Source organism: Macrobrachium nipponense, chromosome 10 (genome assembly GCF_015104395.2).
Source record: "Macrobrachium nipponense isolate FS-2020 chromosome 10, ASM1510439v2, whole genome shotgun sequence".
NCBI lineage: Eukaryota > Metazoa > Arthropoda > Malacostraca > Decapoda > Palaemonidae > Macrobrachium > Macrobrachium nipponense.
This window is the reverse complement of record NC_087204.1, coordinates 22,244,791-22,264,121: the sequence shown is the minus strand read 5'-3', so window position 1 is coordinate 22,264,121 and position 19,331 is coordinate 22,244,791. Positions and strand designations below refer to the sequence as shown.

General features: G+C 34.7%; 2 protein-coding genes across 2 annotated transcripts in view; one reads left to right on the top strand and one right to left on the bottom strand.

Moving 5' to 3' along the window:
* LOC135223461 (inactive tyrosine-protein kinase 7-like) overlaps positions 1 to 6,399 on the top strand; it is a 178,514-nt gene extending 172,115 nt beyond the window's left edge. The window contains 12 exon segments of the mRNA XM_064261882.1: positions 380 to 527; positions 680 to 827; positions 1,173 to 1,300; positions 1,558 to 1,698; positions 2,199 to 2,476; positions 2,479 to 2,626; positions 3,156 to 3,259; positions 3,617 to 3,766; positions 4,105 to 4,215; positions 4,691 to 4,849; positions 5,079 to 5,222; positions 5,452 to 6,399. Of these exon segments, the coding sequence (XP_064117952.1) occupies positions 380 to 527; positions 680 to 827; positions 1,173 to 1,300; positions 1,558 to 1,698; positions 2,199 to 2,476; positions 2,479 to 2,626; positions 3,156 to 3,259; positions 3,617 to 3,766; positions 4,105 to 4,215; positions 4,691 to 4,849; positions 5,079 to 5,222; positions 5,452 to 5,607 (1,815 nt within the window). The 3' untranslated portion in view covers positions 5,608 to 6,399.
* Positions 6,400 to 12,193: 5,794 nt separating this feature from the next.
* The window catches only part of LOC135223462 (uncharacterized), a 154,338-nt gene continuing 147,200 nt past the window's right edge, over positions 12,194 to 19,331 (bottom strand). The window contains exons 3-7 of the mRNA XM_064261883.1: positions 18,408 to 18,556; positions 17,730 to 17,859; positions 17,196 to 17,296; positions 16,054 to 16,201; positions 12,194 to 14,120 (exon numbers count right to left, since the gene is read on the bottom strand). Of these exons, the coding sequence (XP_064117953.1) occupies positions 13,701 to 14,120; positions 16,054 to 16,201; positions 17,196 to 17,296; positions 17,730 to 17,859; positions 18,408 to 18,556 (948 nt within the window). The 3' untranslated portion in view covers positions 12,194 to 13,700. The remainder of the gene's footprint in view (positions 14,121 to 16,053; positions 16,202 to 17,195; positions 17,297 to 17,729; positions 17,860 to 18,407; positions 18,557 to 19,331) is intronic.

The window sequence follows — 19,331 nt, the reverse complement described above, 5'->3', positions numbered from 1 at the left end:
GAATTACATTCGTACAACCCTTTCATGAATCAAATCTTTCCTTTCCATGATCTTAACAATTTTGGATGTGCCATAGTTGGAAATAGTGAAATGTCAACACTCACCAGTAACAAATTCATAAGTTAATTAAGATAAGATAATGTAAGGAAAATCCTGAAGTTTATTGGAATCTGTCCCCCTTTATTGTTTGATTTTGATCCCAGACAAGAGGTCAAGAAGCACATTTTGTCTAAAATTATCAAAAGTGTTAATTTTAGACTGCTTTCTGTATATTTACTGGCTTTCTTCATTCAAAAATTGCATTGCAAATTTGAAAGTGTGGGAAATGTAATACTTAGTTTTCATGAAACAAGTATTTTTATCGCTGTAATTTTTGCAGGATGTGGATGCAGCAAGTGATAATGTTCACATCAATGATGGTGCATTAGAGGTTTATGGAGCAGAGCTGCAGGATGGTGGGCAATACGTGTGTATTGCATCCTCACCACAAGGGTCCATTAATGCTTCAATTACCTTGGCAGTTGTGGGTAAGCAGATTTTTAAAGGTTTTTCTTTTTGATTCGAATGCTGGTCAAAGACAATTCATTGGTCATTACAAAGGAAAAATTGAGTACTACTGCACTGCAGATTCCTCTGTTATTTAGTTCACAAATAAATTCTACACTGCTTCTGTTTTCAGAGGGTCCAGTGCTGGAATGGGTTACTCATAGCCCTGTTCAGATAGAGAAAGGTGGAACACTTTTGCTTGAATGTCATGCAAGGGGGAGTCCAAGGCCAACCATCCACTGGGACTACAATCACATGCCAAATGCATTTGATCCTGAAAGGTGAGCTTTAGACACATTTATTAATAGATATTTTCCTTCCTTCCAGGGATGAATTTGGAAATAAATTCAAGAAAGCATTTATCCAGAGTACTGATATGTTTTATATTTACATTCCTAACTTTTTGTTTTAAACCCAAATGGTGTAATGAGTAATTTGGTGGTATATATTTTGTATGCATAGGTATTTACAACCCAGACATAATTTATGTAAGAAGGGAGTCCTATATACTTGGTTATGGTGGAATAAGTGGAACCATTTTATGCACACTGTATTCAAATGTTCTAAGTGTGCTGTTGTACAGGTATATTACCACACACTTGACTGTGATAATTTATATTTTGCAGGGTGGAAGTGTACTTGAATGGAACCTTGCAGTTATCAAATGTGAAACTGGATGACAGTGGTGTGTTTGGATGCACAGCTGGTAATATGGGAGGCCTTGTTCGTGCAGAGATTACAGTTAATGTAAAAGGTGTGTCTTGAAGACTTCTTGTTTTAATGGTTACTTCTGGAAAAGTTGAAAGATTTGTATTGTAGATTTTTTTATTAATGAATGAAAAAGTCATGATATGGAAAACAGATCTTTTGCATAAAAAGAAATTTGTTTTAACATACCTATACGCTTTGAAAGTATGTGGATTTACAAACTGCATTTTGAATTTTACAGATACTACTAGTGTGAGAATGCATGAATGTATAAATGATCTTGTTTTTTTTTAACATAATTAGGTGATGGTTCTCAACTTCTTGGAAGAACTGTTGGAGTTGCAGTTGGTGGAGCAGGGGCCTACATATTACTGGTTGGTGCCATGTTGATTTACTGTAGACAGAGGAGACAAAGACTAAAACATTCCCCAGCACATACAAGAGGTAGGTTACGGAATGTAGTAGTACTATATGGGTTTTAGAGGTATCTTATAATCATGTGGTAGATGAATTTCTAAAACTTAGTTCTAGGATGTCCAGTCATTGCAATGTTACTTGTCAGTTCTCCCTTGCTATGTATGTACACAATCAACACTAGCCAGTTTTAATAATGTGATGATCATTTAGATGGATTGTTTAGTAATGCCAAAATACAGATCGCAGATGATGAAACACTAATGAGTTTTAATGCATAGATGGATAGTTAATTATTGAACTTTATGAGTTAGCTGTGTCTCGAAGTTTATTCAGACAGATGTTGCCTAGTTGCTTTTTCATTTGGTCAGCTGCTGTAGGCTTTGGCTATTTAACTTTGATTTTGATCTTATGCCCTGATCTGTTGCATTTATGTATGTAATTAGGATTATGGCATTACCAATGATTTCTTTGTAGAAAATGGATTTTGCTTAGTTATACGTGAAATAAGCCGGTATGATTACTTACAGCTGAGTCAGGAGAAGATGCCCAAAATGCTGAGGAACAAGAAAGACTGATGCACAATGGACATCCAGGTGGAAGCACCACTGCTGTAGAAGTTCGGGAGGGTGTGGCCCCCCATGGCAATGTAAAACCTGCGGTTCAAGCGGATCATCTTTGTCAACTGCAGCTTTCTCAAGTCTCTCCTCATACACTGGGAACTTCCACTCAACTAGGTCTCTCTCAAGCCTCCACTAGAACTATAGGAGGGTCCTCAATATCAACCCAGCAGTCCTCTCCTCTTCAACACACAATTCTTCTCCATCTGCCCAAAGTATAGTCCAGGCTGGCCCCAGTGAATATTACAACACCAGACAAGAGTCTACTTTTATGGGCCTCCATCAGGATGATAAAAGTGGACTCCAAAGAGAGAATATCCAAGTCTTGTTGACCTTAGGTATGAGAATACATGACTAATTTTCTATTTTGCTATTTAGCTTTTTCCAGTGCATTTTACTCTGTGACATTGTTTCCTTTGATAGATTTAGATTAAATGTCATTTTTTATGTGATATGGTTATGCTTGTGCTGGGTTTATAAACTTAGTTCTTCTGTTTTTTTTTAACTACAGTACAGTACATATAGCATTTGTCATTAAATGGATTGCTCTGCACCCATTGCAGTCTTATTAAAGTATTCTTTTATATTTAATTTTTAAAGATTACTTGATAAAATAGCGTATTCATGTTTTTTTATCTTGTTCTTATGAGTCTGCTTTTTAGATTGGCTTAATTCAAGTTAGATAGATATAAAGAATGCTGTAGTTTTAACCAGATTGCTGAACTAAAGACAAATCATCCTTAATTATATTGCATCTTTTTATGTGCTTTTATATTGTACAATGAGAGAAGAACTTTAGAAGGTTCTCATTACATGACTGTAATACTTCTTAACTATGTTAAAATGTCCATTTGTTATGTTCCACAGGGCGAGGGGAATTTGGTGATGTGCAATTAGCAAGACTTAGAAATCCAACAGAAGATGTCAGTGAAGATAATCCACCAGATTCGGAGAAACTTGTCATGGTTAAGGTAGAATACTTTGTCACAGATTGATTTTAATCCTATTTTCTTATTAGCATATGAGGTTAAGATTAGTTTTATTATGAATGTATGGATTTATTATGAATGTAACATAATCCAGATTTTAGTACCGACTAAAGTCTGTAATGGTAAGTACTGTTAGTATTATGTAGTCTCTTTATACCTCAAAATTGTCAGATTTTCTAGTTGTTGGTAATTTTTTGTGCTGAGATAGTTTTAGGTAATTGAGCTGTAACTCCTAAGACTAGCAAAACATTTAATATAATTTTGATGACATTTTTCACACAGCAGTAAATTATGTAATAATGCAATGTTATAACAGTTATAGCTCAATATTTTTCTCAGGTGATAAGTACTAGAGATGATCACTTGCTGGCTGAAGTCTGTAGAGAAGCAGCTATGTTTAGTGGTCCCACTCATCCACATGTAGTGTCAAGTCTAGGTATGTGTACATCACATACACCTCACCTGCTGGTCACCCAGTATACAGATTGGGTATGTATGGATAAGCTTTTTGATTATCTTTATTCTGTATTTCCATGACCAAACTGGAACATATTTTTGTGGTTATTGGTAACTAAGCATGTTAGAATATTTGCCGTAGAAAACACATACATTAATTGACATTTACCATTTTGCCTCAAATACATATCTATTTACAGACTGCTGTGATTTTGACTAGAACCAGCATTTCATTTTGTTATTTTATTTGGAACTATTGAATACTTATATTAATTTTCAGTAGCTATCCTCTGATGCTTAAAAGTGTAAACAAATGAAGATTTTGTAACATTGATGTGGAGAAGATTTTTTAGTTATTTTTGTTCTTCCAGGGTGACTTGAAGCAATTCCTCTTAGCGACGCGGAAAGAATCCCCAAGACCTCTTGGAAGTTTAAGACCACCACCTCTCACATACCAGCAGTGCCTCAGCCTGGCTTTGCAGGTAATTATTGTCCTTTGCAGTTCATTTGAGCTTCAGCAGTCTCAGAAGTGCTGATCCTTAACAATTGCATTGTTTTTGGGGCATCCTTTTGTCAAGGTTGTACGTTTGTTATGTACTTCTAAACAATTTTTTGTATCTAACCAAATGTATAATTTCACTGTAAATTTATACTGTTTAGCTAGTTTTATTGACTGGTGGTTGATGAAGCTTTTCAAATGTATGAATATCAGTCCTTACATGTTAAAATGTCATGACAATATTCTTTGAGAAACTGTATTGTTGATAGTTCAAGATTTTCACAATTTTTATGTTTGAGACCTAATGAATGAATAGTTAAAGCTTTGCAAAATTATTTAACCTACTACAATAAATTATGTATTCAATAGTCACCAGGTCATATGTTCTGAATCCATGGTCCTGATTCTCTTAACCAACAGCTATTATTCTTTGACACTTATTTTTAATAATTTTCTAGGCAGCTCAAGGTCTAGAGTTTTTAAGTGGAAGACGTTATACTCATCGAGATATAGCAGCCAGAAATTGTTTGATCACCTCTACACTGCAGATCAAACTCGCTTCTCCAGCTCTCACTCGTGATGCGTATTCAGCAGAGTATTGCACTTATAGGAACCAGGTAAATATTGCAATATCTTTATTAAGTCTGCCATTTAAAGATTAAATGCTTGGCTTTTGGTCTAAATTTTATATTCTGTGCTATTCTCTACATATGAGTGTTTGATAGCATTAGCATTCCTATTACGTACTAAGGAGTAAAACTATTTATGAAATGGAATCTCAGGTTGTCTTATATTTTTTTTATTGCATCTTGCATGAAACTCTACTATGTATTTGTTGTTCTGCAGGTACTACCTGTCAGATGGTTAGCACCAGAAGCACTGATAGAAGAGGAGTACAGCATGAAGAGTTCTGTATTTTCATGGGCTTGGTTAGCTTGGGAACTATTAACTCAGGCTGACATCCCTCATTCAGATCTTACAGATCATCAGGTAAGTTTCATGAGAATGTATGTAGTAATAGTCATTTTTTCATATAATTAAGGCATTTCTATTCTGTGAAAGTCTATTTTTTCATATGAGTGTGTCCACCTCATGAATAATAGTACGTATTGCAAAAAATACTGATTTTATTTCTCATTTAGTTCATATATGTAGTGTAAACTTGCATACAGTATCATACAACATTAGTTGCTTCAATAATTTGTACATATTATTTTAGGTTATAAGTGCTGCAGAATCAGGTGAACTGCACTGCTCTGCACCACCCAGAACTCCAGCAGATTTAGTAAATCTACTCGAGAGTTGTTGGAGACTCTCGCCGAAAATCAGACCATCCATCATTACAGTTGTGGAGAGCCTGACAGCAATGACTTGACAATTTTCTTTCTTATACAGAATATTCCTTTTCTGTTGCCATGCATGGAGGAAGAATTTTCCTGTAAGTAATGTTCATACAAATCAGTTTGTCCTTGTCAGTACCTTAAGGGGTCTTTTTTGTGTGGCGTCCTTTAATTAGGAGTTCCTGTGTAGTACTATGATTTTGTTTTGATGGGAAGCTGTTAGGAAATCTGAGAAAATGGAATATAAATAGCTGGTAATTTTGCAAAGCTCTGGAGTGCTGGTTGAAAGTTGTAAAGAATGTTTAACTGGAATTTGGAAAACTGGTACTAGTATAGCCTTATGTAGTATCATAGTGTGATACAAAAGACTATTACACTGAAGTTAAACTTTACCAAGAAAAAATGTTTGTTTTGGATACATGGGTTATGGGGTCCAGATGAAGTCTAAGAAATACTAATGGTACATTTAGAGTTGTCCAGTTATTATTACATGCATTGGCTGTGAATCTTTGAGATTAACTTTAACCTTAACAGAACTTGCAAAGTTTCTGTTTTGAGTTTTATGCTCTACTTCTAACCTGTAGCTGGAATAATTTTATAGTTAAAATTGATTATGTGATAAGTTACCACTACTAAGTGAGAAGAACACATTCCCTATTATTTTTAGCTTAATTTTTTAAAAGTTGGTTTTATGGATCTTAGTGTGAAAGTTTAGTGGAGTATACTTCGCTGTTACTTGGTTTATGAGTCCTGTCAAATCTATATTTTTTTATAGAAAGGCATCCATCCTGACACAGTTATGTACAACCACTTGAATACACACACACACACACACACACATCTCTCTCTCTCTCTCTCTCTCTCTCTCTCTCTCTCTCTCTCTCTCTCTCTCTCTCTCTCTCTCTCTCTCTCTCCTGCTTGCATAAACTTGAACATTATCTCTTCTTTTAAATTCTTGCCTTCTTTACTTTCACCCTTTGCAACTGCATTCTTCTTCCTGATCTACAAATCAAGCTTGCGCCTGTCATAAAAATAACATTTATAGCAAGACTCAAGGACATGGGATCTATGAATTTCAGTTGCCCTTGAACTAATTTTCTGATCTTCTCCATGGTTTTTATAAAACTCATTACTATCCTTTAGTATCTGACATCCCGATAGGAGTTCATGTAGTCCAAGCACTTGTTAGTTGTTATGCTCTTTGTAAAAGAGAAACTTGGTCATTACGTATCTGACACAAATATCACACTGATATAACCAAGCACCTTGAAGTAGATTTTATTGTAATTTGTGAGAATTACCAGTAATGTGGTTCATTTCCTGTTGGATATTTATGCAGTACAGTACTTGTTGCTGCTACTGATCTGGTAAATCCTCCATTTCTTGCATTTCTTAACCCATTGACTCCTAAATAAGTTTGAACATTCCACTTGTTAGTTCAAAAGGTGTAAGTAGACGTGAAATTTGTTCTGGAGATTTTTTCTCTCTATACTGTTACCTTACTCCGTGTATGCTGTTCCGGGTTGTGGTTTGGCACAGTCAAGCTGCATAGCTTCTTGAGATGCCACTGTGTCACAGAAACTCTTCTGTTTAAAGAAATAGTAGCTCCTGCGTTCTGGGAAGGGATTTGGTGAAGGTGGTATAGATTTGAGAGGGAGGTCTTGCCTTGCTGAAACTCACTTGATGATAGAAAAGAGAGTATGGAATTTTAAATGTCTAAGAAAAACATGTTAAATGAATATCCTAAAAACCAAGTTCTAGTAACAAGTGAATGGAGACATTACCTGCTGTAGGAATAGACATGAGGACAACAATACTTCCCATTTAAAAGATTTGTGTTAAAATAATTTAACCTATTCAGGTAGTAATGCAAAGTAACCACTTCAGCAAACTTCCTCACTAGGAGTAATGCCCCCTTGACTCATAAGCTTTTGATTTTTGATTTTGCATATTAACTCATCTAGAATATAAATTTGTTGTTTAATTTTGGCTAGTGGATGAACTATGTCATGCACTGATGAAATGAGATAGTGAGAAGTTTTTATGATTAATTGGAAAATTTCCCAATTACATTTATTCAAGGTGCCAGTGAACTACACGATATATTGCTTTCCCTCCAAAATCTTTTCTAGAAATTGAAGGATCACTGCACAGACAGATGTATCGAGCTGTGTTTATGTTGACAGGGTTTCTAGTTAACAGCTATACATAAGTTTTGCAGCTAGTAACAAGAGAGGCTTCTATATAAAAAAGACTCGGGTAACTCTTAACCTACTTTTCCATACCTATTCCATCTTAACAGTGCACTTTATGATCTTTTGAGAATTCGTGGATGGTAAATATGACGATTTTGCATGAGGGCAGTACTCCTTTAGTACCTTAAACCCTAAGCTGTATGAGCCTCATGGTTGAGAAGTGCCGTGTTTTATCATGGTTTTGAAGAGGTACATCCACTGCCTATAACTTTCCATCTAACTACTTACTACTCATATTGCCAAATCTGAAAGAGCAATATAGACTTTTGGGTAAAGAGACTATTTCCTGTAAGGGAGGTATATCTACAGTGTCTCTTGTATAGTACAATACATATACTGTTGACAAAAATGAAGGTCGTTTACACTGTCTCATCAACTACATCTACACTGAGATGTGTCTATTACTTTAGCTGTCTTCATTTCACATTGGTCTCTTGCATCCCATCTGTCCAGCTCCTTTTAACTTTGTCTATTCAGAATTTTGCTTCTTATTTAAGAACAAACTCTTCAGACCAGCATTTTAAAAGAATTCATGAATGGGAATTATGGTCTTAACAGTACATACTTTGTAATAAGTCAGAGAGGGCTTACACATCAGTCCAGGAATAGGATTTTTCTTCACTAAAGTTAGTAGTGTGCAAGGAAAAATGCAGTTGTCAGCCTTGTTCAAATAGTTTATCAGGTATTCAGGATAAATGTGCAGTTTGCTGCTATCTATACCTTTGTCTCCCTCTTCATCAGGAATGTTTCTTTCAAGCACTTGTTACATTTTCTATTACAGTACTTCTGTGATGTTTGCTAGAGCAGTCATGTAACTTTTTCCTTAGTCATTAGTAAATTCATCTTACCTCACCCACCTAATCTCATAACATTGTCATTGAAAGTCAGTTGGAGCACTCTGAAACCCGCCAAGTAGGTATGCAGACTCCTTCTATTCCTACAAGCTGGTTTGCATGCAAAATTACCTTTCTAATTACCGATTTCAGGGATAGATCTGTATCAACTTTGGTCTCAGTTAGATTGTTCCTCTTTACCTTAATTGCATAAGCATGTACAGCTCACTAAGATTTTGTTTTTTAATACAAAAAAATTGCCTTAGATGGAGGTTCCTCCATACATCTCTCTATAATTGAGTGTTTAGTACATAATACCCATATTTGAGTGAAGCAAAGTTGATTGAAGTTATAAGAAATTGTAATAATTTATCCAGTTATTTGTGTACACAAATTAAGGATTGTCATACTGAAGCAGTAGTAGATCTAGTAAGGCTGTGGTTGATGTTCTGTCAAATATCAACAAGACATGAGCACTGTTTACTTAAACTTTGGCTTTTCTGTTTGTTTTTTTGAAATGCATTCTTTGTTGTCTTTTAAATATTTTTGGCTCTCAAATTGCTTAAAATTGGACTTCAAGAGGTTACAAAATTCAAATTGCAAAGTTTTCTTCCAAAGTGATGTTAAATACTCTATCTTTAAAAAAAAAGGCTTTAACTTTGCTTTTTTTTATTAGTTATGTGATAATTTCACCAAGTATGTCAGTGGTGTCATATAATTTTGATACCTTTTCACACATTACCACAGGTGAAAAATAAGAGCTGGGGTGTAGGTCCTACACCCCCGTCTCTTATTTTGCCCATGTGGTAATATGTGATGAGTGAATTGCATGCTAAAGTGATTATAATCATCATCATTTTGATAATACCATAGATAATTGTTCAAAGTGTTGACGGATAGTGTCAAAAGACAATGTGTCAACAGATAAAATGTCAAGGAGAAAAAAGGTGAACAGACAAAATGCCAAAGGTCAAAGTGTCAAACAAATTGTCTTAGAAAATGAACCACCCAACTGCCATATTTAATTCTGCAAAGTGGAAAAAATGGACTTTTGATGGTAATTATCTTGACAGAACTATTAAACTAGTCATGTACATTGCAAAACTCATTGTACTGACAAATGCCCAATAATAATTTTCTCCAGTGAGCTAGTGTGTTACATTTCTATCTTTAGAATTCAGAAGTGCAGTATAGATTCTTTTTTTTCATGTTGAATATGTATATAATCCCTTTGAAATGGAAATTAACTCAAACATGGATTACAAAAAGTTTTTGTGTGAAAGATATAGTTGTGGTGGATGCGAAAAGAGAAAGAACTTACTGGAGATGTGAAAAATGCAGCTATTGCAGTGGCAAAATTATTAGTGATGGAAAAGAATTTGTCTTTGACCAAAGTACAGTATCATCCTCCCAAAATGGTGTGAAAAGATGTGATTCAAGCACAAGAAAATCTAAAAATTACTTAGACCTTAGATGACGTAACTTCAACTGTAATAAGTAAATGCACGCAGAATATTTCTTTGGAAGCAGCTGTCACTTTACTAAAGAAAGAATCCCATGTTCGTACAATAAGATGACTCTTTAATTCTGAGTCTTTTGATAAGGATTTGACAGGTACCATGACAGGCTAGCAATTTTTGTTATTCAGTACCGTTTACTCTTCAAAAAAATCTTCGACTTCTTCAAAAGGAAATTGGTTTTGTGACAACTTTGATTATGCTCCTTGCAAACGAGCTGTTGATCTACGTACTCCTTCAGACATTTTGTCCAGTTTTCTTTAAGTTTATCAAAATTTTGACCGTCAACATTTTGTCCATTGAGACACTGTCTTTTGACATTCTGTCCATTGACAGTTTGCCCTACAACAAGTTAAATTAGTAAATGAAATATGGTCAACATGTTTTGGGATAGCACTAAGTAGTCATGTCTTTACTGCAGATTTTATGTTGATTGTGTAAATACTTTCTTTGCCCAATACTTAAAATTTATTAATGCAGCTTTTAAGCACATTGGAATTTTATAATATTGTGGGTAACCAATTCTTCAACTACCTAGTCCTGGTGTAAAATATTTCAATTGTTTGAACATCCAAGTGGGATATAATGATTTATGACTAAATGCTGTTAGTGTCCAATACATACAAGATTGGGTATTTCGAAGAACCTTCATTGTAAGCTTGAGTTTGTAGTTTGCATATGAACCCTTGTTTTATTCCAAAACTGCCAAGCATATTCTACCTGTATTTATAAAATTTCCTCTTCCAAACTTCTGCCAAAGAATACTTGCACTCCTAGTTTTAATAATAAGAAACTTGTTTGACTAATCATGTAAATTTCATTTGACTTTTTGAGATTTGTTATACAAATACATAGTGTGATTTTAGATTGGTTTGATTAAAGCTATTTTATAATGTTTGAAATTCTAGTGAAAAGCTATTCCTGAAAATAGCAAGGTGTATAATATATGAAGTTAAATTTGTATGTCTTGCAGGCTTTACTGTATATAGTATTTCACATGTATCTAGGGGAATTTATGTGATGGTGTCACCTTGCTGGTCATGTTCAGTAGAAATCAGCTCATATTCCATTTGGCATGGGATTTTATATCAAATATGTCTGTCTGTTTTGTTACATTTATCTAACCATTCATATTGAATGACTATACTGAATTGTTTATCAATACCATCACAATACGTACCCACACTTAAAACTGCTCTGTGAATAGCATATTTTTGCTTTGTAACAATTATGCCATTGTCTCCTGCTTTTCAAAGTTACAAATGTATTGTCCAGCCATAACAATATGGTTTGTACTTGTCATCACATTTACAAAAAGATTCATTCCAATATACGTATCTGTAATAAAAAGGTATACGTACTACTATTTGTACAGTGGTTATATGTCATTGTGTCTGATCAATATGAAAGCTCCCAAGAGAGAAATGTTTGAGAGAACTGTTTACAGCAACTTTGTAACATTTAAAAAGAAGTGTACAGCTCAAACAATAAATATTTGGTATACTGTGTTATGTACATAATGTCATATTTTTATATATAAATGTCATGATATAAATAGGATTTTTGAACTGAAGTTCTTCAGAATACATCCTACCTTGCCTTTCCATTGAAAATTTTTATAGTTAAATTAAATTGTAAAAAATTAATAAAGCCATTTCATAGTTACTTAAAAGAAATGATCTGGATTTAATAAGAAAGACAAGCCGTAATGGAGAGGGCAATTGTAGTATGTATTTACTTGGTTGCAGCATTGAACAGAGAAGGGCAGTTCAAAGGGAGCTTCATCATGGATCCTATTTTTAAACCCAGTCTCGCATTAACCATAAAAAAAATTTGCATCTGTAACTATCATATTTATTGGAAACTACTGTTACTGTGGAAGTGATACAACTAAAGTGTCAAGTGACAATCAGGTATGAAAAATATTGCAGATGTATAAATGTTTGTTTGTCAGTGTCTTGAAAGGTCAAGTTACATCTCTTGAAGCTTTCAGGGTTATGGAAATAAAAAAAGATATTTAAACAATCCTAATTTATTTTACTTAGGAATTATAATATACAGCTGTACAAGCACATTGTTAGTTGCTGTTAACGACCTCAAGGTCAACATCATGTAAGACTTCAGTGCCAAAGTCAGTTTGCACTTAAACTATCAGTGACACAATCAAGTCTAATTAGGTGCTCAATATTCTCAGTACTTAATTACTCGGCATCTTACCAGAAGTATATAATACAGTTACTTGCCATTTAGCTTTTAGGCAAGCCTTAGCCAGCAAATGGATTCTGCATTAAATATTGGTAAAATGTTTGTAATCATAATGGCAGAATATCGAGCACACTAGACTGCAGCATTATGAGCACAGGCAATAGACGTTTAAAGATCAGTAAGATATGTAACCAACACCAAAGTGACATAGATATTAAAATACGATGCAGGAGCATCATTTTCCCATTAATAAAAAATTAAGTGTATAGAATTAATGCTACTGTGGTACCAGCAACTAGAATCCGAGTACTATAGGTACTTGTGAAATGCAGCTCATCCCTTATATTTCACATAAAGAGTTGTTGATCTTGAAACTAAAAATGCATCAGATGAATTAAAGACATCAGAAATGGTGTGTATACAAATATGGTACACTAATGTGGCACACATTAAAAAGTGTCTGGGAAAACATTTTAAATATGTTGAGTAATCTGTAGAGAGAGCCATTTAGTGTCTTATATTTGGTGTAAATTATGGTTTTTATTAAAAGGTTAACAAAATTAGTTTAAACACCAATAAGTAAAACTAGCTCAAAATTAACATACTGAACTCCTTTTGTTTGAAGGGGACTGTCTACATTACAGTATTTATACTAAATTTACAATATTTTTGTACACCTTTAATTTAAAATTTTTGTCTACAGATTGCTCTACATTTCACAAACCACCACTCAATGGCACATTTCAGACATTATACAACACAAATATCACATTTTTGCCTTGTATTATAAGTATTTTTTTTTACAGTTTCATCTGTGGACTGCTAGTTTAAAAAAATATATCATACTATTGTACAAAAGTACTATTAGATTAAGAAGTTAAGTATATTTCCAGGACTATCAGATTTTTGTACAAAATGACTGTGTATTAAAATTATTTGCATGTCATAACTTGACTCTTGAAATTAATTGCTTTTGACTTGGAACTTCTCTACTATACAACTTTGTGTAATTTGCAAGTAGACAGACATGAACGCAACTAAGATTATCCAAGAAATGAATACTTTCAACACAAGGCAAAGATTATAAAAGGAAAAATGCAAAACCTTCAATGAAAATTCATCAAAGTACAAATTTAAAGCTTAATAAGAAGTAATTTTCTAATTCGTTCTTTTGATTTTGCTTTTGGATATAACTTGCCCATTCACTAATTAATGCAATCAAGGACATATTGACTTGACAAGTAACAAACAAAGCAAATATTCCAATTTTCCAAATAAAATTTGGCCAATGGTTAGCACTGTGTCAACTCAGTGAAAATTACTGAAATAAAAATAGTACTAAAGAAATTAGTGTCAAATACAAACTGCTGGTCAATTTCAGTCCGCTACTGAAATAGATGAAAGCTGGCTCATTCCCTTGTGATGACTTCACAGCAATGTAATCATCTGATGATTTCCAGGTCAAAGCATCATCAGTACTTTCAATGGCTTGTTCTACAGCAACCATACTGTTGGACATACCATGAGGCAAATCATCAGTCATTTTATTAGTCATTCTTGCAACGCCATCCATGTCCTCTTCAACTATCAAGCTGCTTTTTCGTGTTCCATTGAGTTTTTCATCAATTTTCAAGAATGTCATCATTGTAATTTCAAAGATCTTGTTTGGGTCTGCCTGACGCCCACCCACGTCCCTACGTCGACGTCCATATCCAATTTGGCCATTACTACAGGCAATCTGAAAATGAAATAAATAGTATCCCTTGAAATTTCATGATGCTGCAAATATCCAAAATAATTATTTTATGTTAAGCTCTCCACAGGTTAAACTTCTGCATAAAAGTTACATATAGTACATATAGTGTCCAGCAACACTGACGTGACTGAATTACATTACTTACATGGTTCGTCTCCACAGTAACTGCTTAATTTCAAATCAAAGGCCCTGGGCCATAATGCAATCCTGAGCCACCTTGGTGCACTTTGTTACAATACATGTGTAAGAAAATCTTTACCTATTCATTCCTATGTAAAACTTTGGTCCCCTATTCTAGCAACATACCTGTCCACCCCATTAACCTTGCTGCATACTGGTGGTAGTAGGAGACTGACTCTATCCGGTGCTGTCTCAGATTTATAGCTGTGTCCAGGATCCACACTCAGTCTCCTGCTTTCAGGTATTGTTATTGGTAGTGACTACTACTTTGCTTCAGCCATCAATAGCTTACCTTGTCTCAGCATCTACCTCTACTGCCTGTCCACTTTATAAAGTTTAAGAGGGTGGAGACTCCATCTTGCAGCTGCCTGTTTGTGGTATATGCACAGCTATTCACATTCCCTCTGAAGGGCAGGTTAAGATACTAGAGGAGGGTACCATACTTTCCTTAAATGCTATAATTATCCTTTTAATGGTAACTCCCACTGCCATTCTACAGTTGACTGAAGATAGTCAGCCAACAAAATTTGTATTGCTACCCCAATCTCTTGAGGAAGGTAATCATTTCATCGCTTAAATTGTGCCACTGTCTGTTGAGAACGGCTCCAGAACATCTCATCTTGTAAACTAATGTCTTACTGTGGATAGCTTTATTAAAGTACAGCCATTACACTAGAACGTCTTGCCATATGTGAGTCTGTATCTAGTCCATTGCATATGACATCTGATGCATGTTCAAACTGGTTTTACAGTGGCACTTCCCAATATACAAGCTTTGTAATCTGTTCCTTCAAAAAGTTTCTAAAGACTTTATTAATGATGTGATGGTGTGGGAGAAGCTCATTAACAAATTCCAACCAAGGCCTGCTGTCAGTGATGACAAGAAGGACAGGCATTAGGAAATCCCTAATACTAGCTGTATGACTATCTTCTGTGCATTTATAGATGTCCCCAACCAGTAAAAACCTGATCAACTCCTGTAGAGTCATTGAATTATCGGGCACGAGTGACCCCTCTCAGCACATATTACAATAAAGGTATATGCAAAATGTATCTTACACAAACATGTCGTGAAAGGGTGTTGACAGATGACACCGAGATGCGTTGTGTGATACTTATGTGTGTGATATTCAAGTGTCCTGTGTAAGTATTTGGAATAAGGCCATGTCCCATCAGTGTTCTTAACTACTATCATGTGTCCTGGAGATGTTAGGGGTGCAAAAGAAGCTGCATTCCTTGTCCAAGTCCACTTAACAAAAGCCCCCAATGTATGACTACTACAGATTGACGTAAGGTGTCTATACAAACCCTACTGACTGAATTGTATGCCAACCAGCATTACTCCCAACCAGTTACACACAAGCTATTTTACATACGACAAGAGTAGTCTAAGAAGACTGCTAAATTAGTTCTGTGACTCATTAAGGATTTGTTCTTGAATGAGAACTAAAAATTGGGGCTACATAATGGGAGGAGGCTGCAAAGAACCTTCAGAACTGCCTACAGTAAGCTACTTAAAGCACACAGTAAGTATTACCCTCTATAATCTAATGACAGATTCTTTTAGAGTAAGATGAAATTTTAAAATAGTTAAATTCATTACCAAATTTCTTAACTTTCATGGCACTGTACCTAGTTTTTCTACTCAGTAGGGATACACCTGCATTAACTACTCAAAACTAAGAAAAGGGTAGAGTATAATGTGCCAGGCCAAAATCATTAAATGGAAACTTACCCCTTGACATTTATCCAGACATACGTCAATAGTACCTCTGAAGAGAACATAGTTTGTCTCTGGGAATTTGAAAGCTCTGAATTTTGCAGACACGAGATCACCGTCTTCTGTTACAAAGTTATCAAACAAAACCGGATCAATGGAACACCTGTGGAAAGGCAATATATGTCAGTAAAACAGCTCCAAACTTTGGCAATGTGTATTGACCCTTAGTAAACTAACTTCTCACATTTGTAGAGATGGCATAATTGAAGATTTTTTCTCAAAAATATGGATTTTCTGTAATGTATTAGCATTATTAGACTAACTGACCTTGATTAACTGCACAGATATATTGCCACATGGAAAAAATTAAGAAAAGTGAGTCAAACAAACAATATTTGTATATACAGTACGTAATGCTTCATTTTCACTTAGAACCAAAAGTAATACTAATAATAAGTAAAACCATAGGTAGACTGGTTCACGTCATGAGAGGACAACTACTGAAAATGATACTTACAAATATATCAAATAAAATATGATATTTATTACCCTGGCTTCACAGCACTTAACTTATCTGGTAAAAAATTATTTTATCTCCATTAAATGGCAAAAACTACAATGTTATGAAGTGTATATTTTAGAACAAACCACTTTGGGGTATCCATGTGTTTAAAATTAATTTTGACCTGGGTCTAATATCTAATAAATTTAACAAATTATCTTTGAGCTTCTTCCCAGCATGTAAGTGGTGGTATAAGAAGAGTCAAAACCTAACTTAACAAATAAGTACGGTAAATATGTGTCCTGATGTAATATGAAAGCTTGTAATTGTATCAAGCTTTGGTTCAGTGAATGCAAACAAGAACAAGGACTCCAGTAAATTTTTTTTTCATGCTGAAAATTTAATGTAAGAAATGGCTGCCAACTATATAATTCTGAGCCAATCGCCTAGATAATTAAAGGAAAATTTTCCCAAAAAATGTTTAGAATTATCTAAAAATTTCCCTGGAGAAAAGTGACCTACGTAAATACAGAAACATCTCCGTAATCTTTTATATCCACTGCCATTCGACTAAATTCAGAATTTTATTTAAAAGAAACCAAGGCACTAGAGTACCTCGCACTGGATGAAGTAACTTGTGGTTTTCATGTCTTACCCATTGAATATGATAGTTTCTCTCTTGTCGTGCGTGTCTGTGACTTCCATATAATTCATCAAAATACCATAAGTACCAGCAGATAGGTTATCCAAATACACCTGAAATTAAACCAACGTTAGGTACCAGAAGAATAGTTACCAAAAATGCCCGAGATTATACTGGGTGTGAAGGTTGGATATTCTAACTCCAAGAGCAATAATTCAAAAGGTCTTGCTTCTGGAAAATAGTTAATCTATAAAATGACATTAATTTGCCCCATAAATAATTAAAATCACTTATTGAAACGTGAGGTGTATGAACATGAAGCCAAACTGGCAACTCCTTACTAGCAACTAAATGTTTTTAACTGTTTTTCTTATAACTTATAACTCTTCTCAGCCCTCCATCTGATAAATTTAAGTTTTCTTCCTTTAACTAAGGCATAAAAAATCTCTTCTAACCCCTTTAATAGATTATCATAACTCCCTACTTTTTTTTTATTCTACTTTCCTTTGTAATGTCAAAAATAATTTTTCCCTCCTGCTTACTTACCTCCATTGTCAGAGGAGTTCCCGGTCGTACATTGATCTGACCACCAACCAAATTGCCGTTCTGCCTCACGCCAACGTTCAGGATGGGAATTGGTGCCGTGCCGGATACCTCCGATGTTATTTCGATGAAGCTGGCGACGCCAAAAAGAATTGGTTCGACACAATACCAGGAAAATGTACGGATACTCAATAGCTCCGTTATAAGATATATGTAGTATATAATCTGATACAGTGCACTCTAATTCCAGTTCAAGTAAGTTGATAATAAAAAAAGCTAGGGTGCACAGACCAATGCAGAGTATTTCGGCAAGATAAACCACATCGAATAATTCTTATTTAATAAATTATCGAAAAATATATTTTCCATGAACTTTTGGCCAGTTCCACCATCCATGCTTCATAAACATTGACAAGTTCGTACTGAAACTGGCAACACGAAATGTTTAGCACACAAATGTATGAAATATAGCTCTATACACATTATTAATTACAGTCTTATTCCATCCATTAGTAAAGCATCTGTCATTGAATAAAATTATAATTTAGGCACACTGCCAAATTTACAATGTAGTTATTTAGGCAGTTGTAATAAACGCAAGGAGGCTCATAACATTTCAACAAAGGATGGTCTGGAATAATCAATTCGGTCAAGGACAAGAGAAAAAGATATAGAACTCACTCTGGTTCCTCAAATTCGGGTGGCAGAACATCCCTCTTGACGATGTTGTCAATGGTGGAGTTGTCTGGAGCGACTCTGCATTTCACTAACTTGACAACAGTCCTGTGGTCTGATGTCACAGCTACTCTGTGGTAATACACGGTCTCGTCCTGGGAAGATATTTATAATTGCAAGTACTATAAAGAGCCAATTTCGATTTTCTTTTTTTGGATGGGGGGAGGGCAGAATTACATATATTAAAATCCAAGCAGGAAAGAGAACTGCGCTTATGATTGTCTTGGACAAGACATCAAAACAAGACAGAAAATTTCAAAACAAGACAGAAAATAACTAAATAGAAAAAAAATCAACACAAGACAGAAAATATCTAAATACCAAAAACAAAATAAATCAAGTCAGAAAATAACTAAATAGCAAAAAACAAAAAAAAATGTCAAAAGAGAAAATGACTAGAGAAAAAGAGTTTAAAGTACTGATACAGTGTTATTCTGTAGGGGTAAGATGATACAATGGTACCCAATGTGAGGACAGATGGCCCTCATATAGCAGACCTGCCCCGAGTGACTTAAGTCAATCCAATGAATGACACCTATGTCCATGCGTAAACACCGCTCTCGGCATTGCCAACTTCAAGTAACTGAAGTTGATACGTAGTGCGAAGGCAGCTATTAAAAACTAGCTAGAACCATGATACTTTGGTTTTCTGTACTCTCGACAGCTTTATGATGGTAATTTCAAACAAGAGCTTACCTCCCGATTCTAAAATCTGAATATAGTGCTTAACTAATGTTAATTAGTTAATTTTGGATTTTTCACAAAACAACTTACACCCAGAATTTGTAAGAATCTGAAATTTTAACATTTGGTAACAAGAGGTTCATTGCTGTTCTGACCAAAATTACTAGGTCAAGTTATAAATCTGCC